The sequence below is a fragment of the Cherax quadricarinatus genome, chromosome 11 (genome assembly GCF_038502225.1).
Source record: "Cherax quadricarinatus isolate ZL_2023a chromosome 11, ASM3850222v1, whole genome shotgun sequence".
Taxonomy (NCBI): domain Eukaryota; kingdom Metazoa; phylum Arthropoda; class Malacostraca; order Decapoda; family Parastacidae; genus Cherax; species Cherax quadricarinatus.
In genome coordinates, this window is record NC_091302.1 from 4,756,254 (window position 1) to 4,771,353 (window position 15,100).

Sequence of the window (15,100 nt, forward strand, 5' to 3'; positions counted from 1 at the left end):
TGACACCCATTGTATGGTCTCTTAACGTGCTAGTGACACCCCTGCTTTTCATTGGGGGGATGGTGCATCGTCTGCCAAGTCTTTTGCTTTCGTAGTGAGTGATTTTCGTGTGCAAGTTCGGTACTAGTCCCTCTAGGATTTTCCAGGTGTATATAATCATGTATCTCTCCCTCCTGCGTTCCAGGGAATACAGGTTTAGAAACCTCAAGCGCTCCCAGTAATTGAGGTGTTTTATCTCCGTTATGCGCGCCGTGAAAGTTCTCTGTACATTTTCTAGGTCGGCAATTTCACCTGCCTTGAAAGGTGCTGTTAGAGTGCAGCAATATTCCAGCCTAGATAGAACAAGTGACCTGAAGAGTGTCATCATGGGCTTGGCCTCCCTAGTTTTGAAGGTTCTCATTATCCATCCTGTCATTTTTCTAGCAGATGCGATTGATACAATGTTATGGTCCTTGAAGGTGAGATCCTCCGACATAATCACTCCCAGGTCTTTGACGTTGGTGTTTCGCTCTATTTTGTGGCCAGAATTTGTTTTGTACTCTGATGAAGATTTAATTTCCTCATGTTTACCATATCTGAGTAATTGAAATTTCTCATCGTTGAACTTCTTGGTGGATAATTTACACTGTGTATAATGTACGTATGTGTACCTGTACCTAAACTTACGTAATGCAATAAAATCGCAAACATGCGATATTAATGCAGAACAAACCACATGGAAATCTTTAGCTCAAGATCTTTCGCACTCTCGTGTGTCTTCAGGAGCTATGCAGTGTTGCAAGACAGCAATAGATAGGAGGGGAATTTCTCTGAGGCAAGGCAGAACGTGTCTCAGTAGCAACCCATGTCTGTAATATGAGTTGTCACTGGCACCTGCCTTGCCTCAAAGAATTTAACGTTATATCTGTTGCTGTCTTGCAACACTGCATACCTCCTGAAGACGCACGAGAGTGCGTAAGATCTTGAACTGAAGATTTCCCTCCTCATGTGGCTTGTTCTGCATAATCTTACATATGGAGGCGCGGGAGGCTGGGTTCAATAAGGTCTTAAGTTTTGGTGGACCTTAAAACCCCCAACAATAACAACAACAATATGGCGGAACACAGGCCATAAAATTGTCAATAGTTGTGTGGCCTATAATTGGTAGGACTTTATCTCACTATTTTGAGAAATTTGGCCTATTTTTAATTTTCCTTCTATATTTGGGTGATTTTCCTGCCATTACAGAGGCAGGTAAGGCTGTGTGAGGCCTAAGCTGCCAGTTCTTACAGACTCTTCTATATTTACTATAATTAGAGGATAATTTAGGAAAATAATAAGTAGGAATGGTTGAGAACATTATAGAATGATTAACAGTAGATTATACGATGACAAACCTTTATTACAGTGACAAGTAAATGTTTTTTGATTAATATTTTTGCGTTTTTCCTTCAGTGAATAGTTCCTTGATGCCGGTGATGGGTTCTTGATGCGAGAAAGTGGAGCATCATCCTTATTTTGGATCGAACCTGAATGTTTGCAGGTGCTGTATGACTCCTGTGGGTCATCCTGGTTATTCTGCATTTTTCCGAGGCTAATAATCTTGGCTTATCCTAGGTTACTCCGAGGCTAATGATCTTGGGTTGTCCTGGGCTACTCTGAGGCTAATAATCTTGGGTTGCCCTGGGCTACTCTGAGGCTAATTATCTTGGGTTGTCCTGGGCTACTCTGAGGCTAATAATCTTGGGTTGCCCTGGGCTACTCTGAGGCTAATTATCTTGGGTTGCCCTGGGCTACTCTGAGGCTAATTATCGTGGGTTGTCCTGGGCTACTCTGAGGCTAATAATCTTGTGTTGCCCTGGGCTACTCTGAGGTTAATTATCTTGGGTTGTCCTGGGCTACTCTGAGGCTAGTGACTTGGGTTGTCCTGGGCTACTCTGAGGCTAATTATCTTGGTTTGCCCTGGACTAATCTGAGGCTAATTATCTTGGGTTGCCCTGGGCTACTCTGAGGCTAATTATCTTGGGTTGTCCTGGGCTACTCTGAGGCTAATAATCTTGGGTTGCCCTGGGCTACTCTGAGGCTAATAATCTTGGGTTGCCCTGGGCTACTCTGAGGCTAATTATCTTGGGTTGTCCTGGGCTACACTGAGGCTAATTATCTTGGGTTGTCTTGGGCTTCTCTAAGGCTAATTATCTTGGGTTGTCCTGGGCTACACTGAGGCTGATAATCTTGGGTTATCCTGGGCTACTCTGAGGCTAATGATCTTGGGTTGTCCTGGGCTACTCTGAGGCTAATAATCTTGGGTTGCCCTGGGCTACTCTGAGGCTAATTATCTTGGGTTGCCCTGGGCTACTCTGAGGCTAATTATCTTGGGTTGTCCTGGGCTACACTGAGGCTAATAATCTTGGGTTGCCCTGGGCTACTCTGAGGCTAATAATCTTGGGTTGTCCTGGGGTACTCTGAGGCTAATAATCTTGGGTTGTCCTGGGCTGCTCTGAGGCTAATTATCTTGGGTTGTCCTGGGGTGCTCTGAGGCTAATTATCTTGGGTTGTCCTGGGCTACTCTGAGGCTAATTAACTTGGGTTGTCCTGGGGTACTCTGAGGCTAATGATCTTGGGTTGTCCTGGGGTACTCTTAGGTTAATTATCTTGGGTTGTCCTGGGCTACTCTTAGGTTAATTATCTTGGGTTGTCCTGGGCTACTCTGAGGCTAATTATCTTGGGTTGTCTTGGGGTACTCTGAGGCTAATAATCTTGGGTTGCCCTGGGCTATTCTGAGGCTGATAATCTTGGGTTATCCTGGGCTACTCTGAGGCTAATGATCTTGGGTTGTCCTGGGCTACTCTGAGGCTAATAATCTTGGGTTGCCCTGGATTACTCTGAGGCTAATAATCTTGGGTTGCCCTGGGCTACTCTGAGGCTAATTATCTTGGGTTGTCCTGGGCTACACTGAGGCTAATAATCTTGGGTTGCCCTGGGCTACTCTGAGGCTAATAATCTTGGGTTGTCCTGGGCTACTCTGAGGCTATTAATTTTGGGTTGCCCTGGGCTACTCTGAGGCTGATAATCTTGGGTTATCCTGGGCTACTCTGAGGCTAATTATCTTGGGTTGTCCTGGGCTACTCTGAGGCTAATTATCTTGGGTTGTCCTGGACTACTCTGAGGCTAATTATCTTGGGTTGTCCTGGGCTACTCTGAGGCTAATGATCTTGGGTTGTCCTGGGCTACTCTGAGGCTAATAATCTTGGGTTGGGCTGGGCTACTCTGAGGCTGATAATCTTGGGTTATCCTGGGCTACTCTGAGGCTAATTATCTTGGGTTGTCCTGGGCTACTCTGAGGCTAATTATCTTGAGTTGTCCTGGGCTACTCTGAGGCTAATTATCTTGGGTTGCCCTGGGCTACTCTGAGGCTAATTATCTTTGGTTGTCCTGGGCTACTCTGAGGCTAATTATCTTGGGTTATCCTGGGCTACTCTGAGGCTGATAATCTTGGGTTATCCTGGGCTACTCTGAGGCTGATAATCTTGGGTTATCCTGGGCTACTCTGAGGCTAATAATCTTGGGTTGCCCTGGGCTACTCTGAGGCTAATTATCTTGGGTTGTCCTGGGCTACTCTGAGGCTAGTGATCTTGGGTTGTAGATGAATGGTTCAGACAACCGACAATTTGATAAATTGGACACATGTGCAACTCAGTAAAGATACGCAAGAGTTGCACATGTGTCTGATTTATCAATCTTGGGTTGTCCTGGGCTACTCTGAGGCTAATAATCCTGGATTATCCTGGGTTATACTGAGGATAATAATCTTGGGTTATACTGGGTTACTAACCCTCTGAGGTTAATCCAATTAAATTTTTTATCATTCGTTCATTTAAAGTCTGTTGATTGACATCCAACAGTCAATAGGCTTTAAAAATAACATGCAGTACTGTATCATTCATATAGATTTAGAACTTCTTGTTATATATAATAATTTTACGCAAGTATCTCAAACAAGCAGTACAGGATGCAAAGCAACCACAGAGGGAGTTGAATGATAGCTCTAGGCCTTTCATGTTGCAATCAACACATTATCATGAGCTTGCAACATTGCAAGCACTTGATGATGTGTTAATTCCAACATGTAAGGCCTAGAGCTATTCATCTACCCCTGTGGTTGTTTTGCATAATAATAATTATAATAATAATCATTCTCAGCAACGAATATATTATAGGTGTACAATGGTGACCTCAGGGGAACATTATCTAAAATAAAGAAGCATTGATACACAGGATTTTCTACACTGAATGTGCCATGCTTATGTACATGTACAACAAATAATTATTATACAGTTAATGCATAATGCAAAAAATTGCAAAAATTACGAGACACAAACTGTTTTGACTGGGCTATGGGGGTGTTGACCCCCAAAACCCTCTCCAGGTATAGATGTTAGCACGGTCAAGATTTCAGTGTGGGGGAGCAAGTAAGCTTATTTAGGCACAGGTACACATAAGAACAATTATCATACATAATGTGAAGTACCTACTAGGATAACCCAAAAAAAGTTAGACAAAGTTACTTATTTCCATTGGGGTTAAATTCATAGGTACTGTATATCAATCAAATCAAATCAAATCAAAGTTTATTCTCTATAAGGATTGCAATGCGGGGTTTACAGATTTTGGTTATTGTGTGGTTTACACATAGTAAAATACTAATTACAGAGGGGACCACTAGAACACCTAGCACGGCTAGGCATTTCGGGCAAACTTTGATTAATTCTTAACCCTAAATTATAACAAATTGTGGAGTAAGTTGACTAAATACTAAGTGACTAAATACTAAGTGACAAGTACTAGTTTGTGAGTTTAGCAATGTGAATGGTTTTGTTTTGGCACAATACATAGTTTCTATATTGGAGTATCACAGGCAGACTTATGACTAGTTAGGAATCATTATTTTAAGATTAGGATATGTATTTCTGTGCTCATAGTCAAATGGGTGAGTGAGTGAGTGTGTGTAAGTGTGGACCACCAGATGGTTTTTTTGTAGTTAGTTGATGGGGTGTATCAGGGAGATAAGATGTTTTCTAACAGTAGTTTTGAAGGTGATGAATGTGTCTGCAGTTTTAGAGTTTTCAGAGTATACTCATGCAACAATTTATATGAGCAAAGGTTTGTCATTGACTGTTGCAATGAGGAGGAGGAGGAGGAGGAGGATAGTAGGAAGTGGTGGCAATGTGTTGTAGAGTAATGTGTATATTATGTAGAGGTTTAAACTTTTAAGGTTTAAATAATATATTACAAGGATCCCAAATGGAAATATGTCACTTTATCTGACCATTTTTTTTGAGTTATCCTGGAGGGTAATTTACACTATGTATGATAATCATACTTATGTGTACCTATGCCTAAATAAACTTACTTATCATGTGAAAGGTACAGTATGATTAGGAGAAAAGAGGAGTTGAGAAAGAATGGAAAAGAATGAAACAAAATAGGCTGTATATGATGATATTAAATTTTAATGGAGACAAGTGTTTTTCTGTATTTGTCATGCTGTCCAAGTGTAAGCAAGGTAATACTTATGAAGGGATTCAGAGAAATTGATTAGCCAAACTTTGGAGATTGGAAGTACACTGGCTGTAATTTGAAGACTGGCGATGTGACTCTACAGATCATTTAAATAGAAATGTCCATGTACATTAGGCAAGACAGCTAGGAAATGAGTAATGGTGAATGTATTTCCTTCTCTGGGTTACCCTACCTTGGTGGAAAATGGTGATGTGTGAAAAATATAAAACACTGTATCAGATATTGGGTTAATGAAGTTTGTCTACAAAGTGGTTTTTCATTTTACTTATTCAAATTTTGCAGCAACAGCCTGGTTGATCAGGCAAGCACCAGGCGAGCCTGGTCCATGGCCTGGCTCCCGGAGTAGGAAAAGCTCTCAGAACTCATCAGAGGTATATCAAAGGCATATTTATTGGTACAGTATGTTACCAAAGGTTTAAACCAGGGGTCCACAACCTGCAGCCTGAGGGCTGCATGTGGCCCTCAGGAAATGGATGCAGCCTTTATATGAAATTATGAATTCACTTTTATATAGGTTCCACACTGCACAATGTCAACAACTACAAAATATTTAAAGCCATTTTACACCAAAACCTATTGTCACCTCTAATATCCACTTTTCACTTCTGCTGTACATGATTTATGTGGATATAACTAGCATCTGCAGCCCCTCCTTTAAATTTGGCTTATCAAATTGGCCCTTTCATACTCAAAGGTTGGAAACTACTGGTTTAAAATATATACAGGTTTCCCTTCCTTTATGTGGGTTCACTGTATGTGATGAGCCTTTTCTATCAGCAATTCCATATGTACAATATACATTTAACCCTTTGACTGTTTCGGTCGTATATATACATCTTACGAGCCACCGTGTTTGACGTGTATATACTCGTAAATTCTAGCAGCTTCAAATCAAGCAGGAGAAAGCTGGTAGGCCAACATGTGAGAGAATGGGTCTGTGTGGCCAGTGTGCACCATATAAAAAAATCCTGCAGCACGCAGTGCGTAATGAGAAAAAAAAAACTCCGACCGTTTTTTTTAATTAAAATGCCGACTTTGTGGTCTACTTTTGTATAGTATTTATGGTTGTATTCTTGTTTTCTTGGTCACATTTGATAGAATAGAACCATATTATAGAAATAGATGTCATTTTGATTGGTTTTACTATGAAAAGAACCTTGAAATGGAGTTCAAAGTAGGGGAAATGTTCGATTTTTGCTGATGTTCAAAAGTAAACAAATGATGTCATTTTCCAATAAATGTCCAAGTAGCAATTCTAATATGCAGTCATGAATGGGTTGAAATTATTTGTACAATTATTACAATATTGCAGTAGTCTGCATAATAGTAAATCTTCTATTTTTTCTTTGAATAAATATCAGAGTAATATCAGAGGGGCCTGGAGATGTGACTGATGAACATAGAAAATGTTATTTTAGAGCCAGGAATGTCTACATTGTTCATTCTGGACCTTCTTTTGAAATTTTCATATTTTTTAATTTTCGTGAAATTAGCCAAATTGCAAATTTCTGACCACGTTATTGGGTAGTTGAAATTGGTAAATGGACAGTGTCTTGTAAACAATCGATAGAAAAAATGGAGTTCTAATGAAATAGCTGTGAGTTTGGTTGACTGGCACAATGGAATTAGCTGAAAATAGGGCTCAAAGTGGGTGAAATCGCTGATTTGTAAATATTGCTGCGGTTGCTAACTTCACGAGAGCGTAATTCCATCAGTTTTCCATCAAATTTCATTCTTTCGGTGTCATTACAATCAGGAAAAGATTCTCTATCATTTCATAAGAAAAATAATTTTTTTGGGGGGGAAATTTTGTGACACCAGGAGACACCTCAGGATTGGGGGTTGCGACAGTCAAGGGGTTAATGTACACTCAATATGTGTGAATGGTGTGATTTGCAAAGCATATTGAAGATTCTTATTATGAGGAATTTTTTTCTTTTTGTTCTGTTTTAACACACCAGCCATCTCCCACCAAGGCAGAGTGACCCAAAAAAGAAGACACAAAAGTTTTTCTTATTATTATATTTAATAATTTATACATATGTGTGAAATGTTAATGTAGTATATTTTTCAGGTGCTCCTTTGGCATGAGAAGGATTGAAAGTCTTCAAGAAAACAACTTTATATTGAGGTCCTTATTTTAGTGAAATATGCAGATTAATTGAGTCTCAGATCAAGACTTGTAGTAATGGAAGAGGCAGATCCTATGGCGGTCATGATCAGTGTGAAGAGACCTAGCAGAAAGAGGCATGTATTATCAAAGAATTCTTTTGTTGATAGTGAATCAAAAATTTTACAAAATATTCAGGCATCATCAGACTCCGTATATGAAAGTAAGATAAAAGAAGAGGCTGAAGATGATCCCAGTGAAGCAAATATAATAATTTCTGATTACGAAATATTTTCTGAGGATATTAAAGATGAAGTGCCAGGTGATGGAGCCAAGGTGAAAATGAGAAAAGCAGGAGAAAAAGTGTATCCATGTGAAAAATGTAATTTGATATCACAGTCATCGGCTAACTTCAAAAAGCATGTGTTAACACATTCAGGGGAAAAACCTTTTAAATGTGATGTATGCCAAAAGGCATTCAGACAGAGGCACCATTTAACTGACCATCAACGAACACACACAGGCGAACGTCCCTTTGAGTGTGAAGAATGTGGTTCTAGGTTTGTCCAGAAGTCCTCTCTAAATTTACATAGAAAAAAACATTCTGGAAAGAAGCTTTATTCTTGCACCATGTGTGATCATTCTACATATGAGAAGATGCATCTAAAAATGCACATGAGAACCCATACTGGTGAAAAACCATATCAGTGTGACAAATGTGGCAGAACATTCTCAAATTCAACACGACTAAAGTTCCACAGAATGATACATACTGGAGAGAGGCGATACAAGTGTGAGGAATGTGGTGTATGCTTTCGGGAAAAGGTTACCTTGCAGAAACATAAAGGAGTCCACATAAATTTAGGACCGTTCACATGTGAGGAGTGTGGGAAGGCGTTTCCTCGACTGGCTGGCTTATCTCTGCATCGGAAAATTCATGTCAGCAAGAAGGATTATCTGTATGTGGTTAAGAAGGAACCACACGAACCTTTAAAATCAACACCATCAAATGCATCTAGAGAAACAGTTATAAAAAAAGAAAATATTCCAGTTTCAGAGATTATGCCAATTATAGGGCATGAAGCAGAAAATATATCAAATTCTACTTTTAACTCACAAGAAAATGCAAAGGTTACAGAACAAATAAGCAGTGCACTAGTTTCATCTGAAGTTCCGATGCCATTAATAAATACTGAGTGTAACCAGGCAAGTATAGGAGAAGCTACTGATTCACATTCATCCTCAGTGCTTGGTAATAACTTAATTATTAATAATAATGTTATACACATCTCTGAAGACGATAGATCTCAAAATAAATTAAAGGAAAATTTAGCATGTAATATATCTGAAGAAAATGTACCAAATGTTGGGAATGTCTTGCATCCTGACCAAGTGCGTGCAGCACTGGAGAGTGGAACAGTCTTGGAAACTCAAGGCCAGGATGGTAAAGAATTTTACATAGTTTTACCACCGTCTCTAAAGAATAAAGAAATTACATATATATCTGACCCAGCACATGCCAGTAGTAGCATTATGACAGTGGCACAGTCTGCAGCTGATGTTGCACTGGATATCCAGGGACCTGACAATGAGACCTCTGTAGAATGTGATTCTATAAAAGTGTTATCAGATGATGATCATAACAGTTTTAATGATGCCTATCCAAATGTAGTTCATGAACTTATTGAAAATGATATCTGTGATTATCCGGGAGTATTAGAAGAAGCACATACAGTAGCTGACAGTTATTCCATACAGGTGCAAGAGGAAATTCATGATTTCTATCAGAATCATGATGCAACTGTCAGCTATCCTGCAAAACTGACCTACTATGTACCTAGATATTCAGAAGTTGTACAAGAGGAGATTCACCCAGATGGTACGAGTCTTGTGGTGTGTAAGGAAGAACCAGAGTACATAAGAGAGATAACATATGTGATAGAGGAAGGAACTAACAATCCCATAAAGATATATACTCGGGATACAAAGTTTTGCAAAGATTTGAGGAGCTCTATAAATAAATCAAAACACAAAAAAAAATTCAAAGAAAATGAATACCGTACTGATGATACAAATCTCAGAAAGCAGAAATCTGATTTTAGGAGACCAATGTCTGTTAAGCCAAAAATAAGAGAGAAAAAATGTAAAGAAAAAAAGCCTAAGACCCGGAAAGTTTATGACTGTCAACAGTGTGGAAAAGTTTGTAAAACATCTTCAAATTTTATTTCTCACATGCGAACACATTCTGGAGAGAGGCCTTATTTTTGTGATTTATGTGGTATGGGGTTCAAGCAGGTCGCACATCTGCGATCTCATATAAGGATTCATACAGGAGAAAGGCCTTATATTTGTAATATCTGCCATGCAACTTTTACCCAGTCTTCAAGATTAAATTCTCATAAAAAATCTAAGCATGCACAGAATAAAATTCTTGTAAAGAAAGAAGAGAAACCATTGGGTGATTTCAAGGTAAGGAATTTTTATTGTAAATTCTGCAAAAAGACTTTCATTAATGAATGTTTCAAGAAAGACCACATGAAAAAACATTTATCATCACAACCGTATGAGTGTAAAATGTGTGGCCTTTGTTATACAAGAAAGAGCAGCATGATGAAGCATAATCTTAAACATGCTGATCATAAATATATCTGTGAAATTTGTGGGTCTAGCTTCTTTCAACTTTCTTCTTTGCAAAATCATCGGAGTGTGGACCATGAAGAGGCCTTAACAGAGAGTGGCACATCAGAAGTTTGTAGCAGTGTCAAAACAGGAGATGAAAAGGAACTAATTAGCAATCCATCCATTAATAATAATAAAAATGAAGCTAGTGATGGTGCAAAAGTGAGGGAAGAAATTATAAGTGAAACCAATGCAAATTATAGTCAAGTGAAAGAAGAAGTTACTGATATCATGGATGAAGATGTCTGTGTAAAATCTGAGGTTGTATCAGCAACAGATATTGGAGAAACACCTGTAAAACATGAGGTAACAGAAACTACAGACATGGTAAAGGAAGGAGAGGGTCATTTAAATGAAGGTAATGTGTCTGGTGTCGAGACTAAGAATGACCCATCAGCAATATTAGACTCTGAATCTCTTGCACTACATTCAACACAGCCTATAAAAGAGGAGTTTAGTAAAATAAAGACTCATCCTACATACATTGATAAAATTGGAAGGAAAATTTGGGCATGTAATGTTTGTGATAAACCATTCTTGCAGTCCTCAAATCTTCATAGCCACATGAGAATGCATACTGGTGAAAGGCCATATAAATGCAATTATTGCCATCATGCATTTAAACAAATTACACATCTAAAAGATCACATGGGTAGGCACACAGGCTTCAAGCCTTATAAATGTGGAGAGTGTGGCTCGTGCTTTTCCCAGAGGTCTGCAGTGACACGTCATATAAAAAATTTGCACAATGATAATGCTGTAGTTATAAGAACGATTGAGCCATTATCAAGTGAATGTAAGAGCTTGACTCTTATTAAATCTGACAGTCAGTCAGATGATTCCCAGCACTCATTGCCAAATGGAAAAATTAATTTAAGACCGTATAGAAAAAGAAAGTTAAATGAAGACAGCAATTCAAATTCTGAAACAAAGACAAAAATCTGTGATATATGTAAAAGATCATACAAATTAAAGTACTTCAGGTCTCACCTGCGCTGTCACACTGGAGAACGGCCCTACAAGTGCAGTTACTGTACGGAAGCTTTTAGACAGAAAGCTCACTTAAATTCTCATGAGCTTCGCCATACAGGGGAAAAGCCTTTTGTGTGTAAGCACTGTGGAGCATGTTTCACCCAGTCATTTAAATGTAGTACTCACATGAAAAAGTGCATGGAAAGGGAAAACAATATTCACACCAAATCTGCCAAAAAGTATCAGTCTGCATGTGGAACCAGTTTTAGAACATATATCCAGTTAGCTAAACACACAAAAGAACTGAGGCTTATAGACAATAATGAGAAAAGCACAGACATTAGTGATCTAGACATTTTGCTTGGTGAGGAAAGTGAGAGTGAGTGTAACTTTAAGAGAAGGAAAATGAGTGTCACTAATAATGACTGGAATATGACAATCAAGACAGCACAGTCCAGTCAAGTGTCTATTGATAAGGCATTTACTTGCAATAAATGTGATATGACATTTGAAAACTTTGCCAAGTATAAAATACACATGCAGGAGCATGGAAATGTGCTACAGATTTGTGAGGATTGTGGAGTAGTGTTCAGAAGGGCTTCTGCTCTACAGTCCCATCAGAGACTGAAGCACAGGAGAGAAGACCTGAGCTGTAAAGAGTATAATTATGTTGATCAAGAACACATCAAGGAAAATCAGTTAATTAAGGATGTTATTGTTCCAATTCCCTTAAAAGAAGAAGAAAGAGGGTCTTATGATGAAAATAAGGGAAAACAAACTAAGGGAGTTGAAGTGAATGTTAAACAAGAATGTGTAAATGGTAAAGCAGGAATGGAAAAAGGACACATTAAAGAAAAAGTAGAGAACCCTAGAAGAGGAAGTGCAGTGAAGAATGTAAAAAAAGCTGTGAGTCAAGTAAAACTAAAGGTAGTCAAAGAAAACAATATTGAGAGCAATAATGAAACTTTAGGAGCATCAGGAAGAAAGAGATTGGGAGCCTCAGGTGTACTACCTGGTGAAAGGTTAAATACAGACTCAAAGAAATGCGACGTTGACCAACATGAAGTATCACAAGAATCATATTTGTGTACAGCTTGTGGGAAAACATTCACACGATTCTCTAAGCTTAAGCATCACATTGGAATGTGGTGCAAAGGATTTTCCAGACATGATACAGTGAGTGTTTCTGAAAACAATCAGCTTACACAGCCATTTTTGCAGACATCTGAAATAATTAAAAGAAAACATAATAATGAAACAAAATCCACAGAAAAAGATATTTTATTGTCAGATGCAGTGAATGCTGAAAATAGCAGATGTGAGGGAACTAGTGATATACTTTCTTGTGCATGCCAATCTGACCAGATAGTTGCAGTAAATGAGGAAATAAAATCAGAGGATGATATAATTCTGAATGAAGTAAAGAGTACAGAATTATGAAAAAAAGAAACTTATGTAAAGAATATTTAGGCATCCTAACCACTGTAAATATTGTAAAGATTGTTACGTATGTTTTACAAGGCCTTGTTCTGACAAGGCCTTGTTCTTACAAGACCTTGCTCTAACAAAACCTTTTTCTAACAAGACCTTGTTCTTACAAGACCTTGTTCTTACAAGACCTTGTTCTTACAAGGTCCTGTTCTGACAAGGTCTTGTTCTTACAAGACCTTGTTCTTACAAGGTCCTGTTCTGACAAGGTCTTGTTCTTACAAGGTCTTGTTCTTATAAGACCTTCTTATAAGGTACACTTAAAAACTGATGTAGGGTAAATAAATTTACTATGGTCTTCATTCAGAAGGCACATTGAACACCTCATTACAAAAAATCACATAAAATGCCATTCAAGTTTCCTTCAAATTATTGGTTGGTCATGAACAATTAACAATGATACCTAAGAAGATTTTGCCTTATTGGTGTATAGAAAACATGTTAAACAGGTTCTTCATTGGGACATCTTGCTTGGGTGACCTTGAAGCTCAAACCTGAGTAATAATAATAATGCATGTCATAGGAGACAATTAAAATGCCTGGAGCAAGGGGCTAGTAACCCCCTCTGTATAAATTACTAAATATAAAAGGAAACTTTTTCTTTTTGGGTCATCCTGTCTCAGTGGGATGTGGCTGGTGCGTTGAAGAAAAAATAATAATAATAATAAGAAGAAGAAGAAAAAGTAGGAAGAGGAAGAGGAATAAGAAAGAAAAAACAGAAGGATAAGGATAATTTATTAAAAAAAAATACAGGTGTTAAAATTTTTGTTAAAAAACTTTAACTACTTACTAAAAAAAAAAAAAAATAGGTGTGGTTCTATCTTACCTTATGTTCTTAGTACAAAGTATTGACAAGTAAAATAAAATTGTACTGTACATAAATAAGTTCTAGTCACAAGTTACAAGCAAATGAAATTGGTTTAATATTTAATTATGAACAAGTCAAAAATTAATACATGTAATTGGATAGGTAGGAAGCAAATCATGATACAGTAGCATGAAAAATAATGTAAATAATGTCATAAATGTAAGAGATAGTCCAATTTAGGGGCAGGATTGAAGAAAGACAGGATACATAGTGTAATTGGTAAGACAGCAGTAATATAATAACTGATAATTAACCCTTTGACTGTCGCAGGCCCCTTTCTGAAATTGTCATTTCATGTCGAAAATTTTTTTGAAAAAAAAAAATTATTTTTTCTTATGAAATGATAGAGAATCTTTTCCCGATGGTAATGACACCAAAAGTACAAAATTTGATCGAAAACTTATGGAATTATGCTCCCGCGAAGTTAGCGATCTCGACGATATATACGCATTGGCGATTTCGCTGATTTTGAGCCCTATTTTTGGCCAATTCCATTGTTCTAGTCAACCAAACTCATAGCTATTTCTTTAGAACTCCATTTTTCCATCAATTGAGCACAAGAAACCGCCCATTTACCGATTTCAACAAACCAATAAAGTGGTCAGAAATTGGCAATTTGGCCAATTTCATACAAATTAAAAAAGATGCCAGTTTCAAAATAGGGTCCAGAATAAACAATGCAGACATTCTTGGCACTAAAATAACATATCTTCTGTTCATTAGTCACGTTTCTAGGCCCCTCTTTTGTTACTCTTTGTTTTCTATTTTGATTTTTTATTCACACAAAAAATAGAAGATTTACTGTTATGCAGACTACCGCATTATTGTAATAATGGTATAAATAACATCAGTGCACTAGTGAAAATATTAGATTCCCCAGTTGACGTGTATTGGGCGTATGGTGTGATTTGCTTACTCTCGAACATTGGTAAAAATCAAACATTTCTGCTAATTTGAGCTCAATTTCAAGGTCGTTTTCATCGTGAAACTAATCAAAATCATCTCTATTTCTGTAATATGTTTTCCATTCTATCAAATGAGACCAAGAAAACGAGAATACACCCATAAATACTATACGAAAATACACCTCAAATTCGGTGTTTTAATCCAAAAACACGGTCTGAGTTTCTTTTTCTCATCATGCACTACATGCTGCAGGATTTTTTTTATACAGTGTACAATGAGCACACAGACCCATTCTCTCACATGTGGGCCTACCAGCTTTCTCCTGCTTGATTTGAAACCGCTAGAATTATTGAGTATATATACGACCGAAACACTGGCTCGCAAGACATACATGTATATATATGGCCAAAACAGTCAAAGGGTTAAAGAAATTTGTTTTGGCAAATTACATAGAATTACATGCATGGACTATTGAAACACACAATACTTTGTTTATTGTTATAGTTTTTTAATTTGTT

At 37.8% G+C, this 15,100-nt stretch overlaps 1 protein-coding gene across 2 annotated transcripts in view; it reads left to right on the forward strand.

Moving 5' to 3' along the window:
- Positions 1-1,062: 1,062 nt before the first annotated feature.
- The window catches only part of LOC138852547 (zinc finger protein 91-like), a 14,963-nt gene continuing 925 nt past the window's right edge, over positions 1,063-15,100 (forward strand). Inside the window, exons 1-3 of one of the 2 annotated variants that reach the window (XM_070083913.1) lie at positions 1,063-1,143; positions 1,435-1,522; positions 7,634-15,100. The exon at positions 7,634-15,100 is cut by the window's right edge and continues 925 nt beyond it. In XM_070083913.1, the coding sequence (XP_069940014.1) occupies positions 7,748-12,760 (5,013 nt within the window). In that variant the 5' untranslated portion in view covers positions 1,063-1,143; positions 1,435-1,522; positions 7,634-7,747 and the 3' untranslated portion in view covers positions 12,761-15,100. The remainder of the gene's footprint in view (positions 1,144-1,434; positions 1,523-7,633) is intronic. The other variant, XM_070083911.1, reaches the window with a different exon arrangement.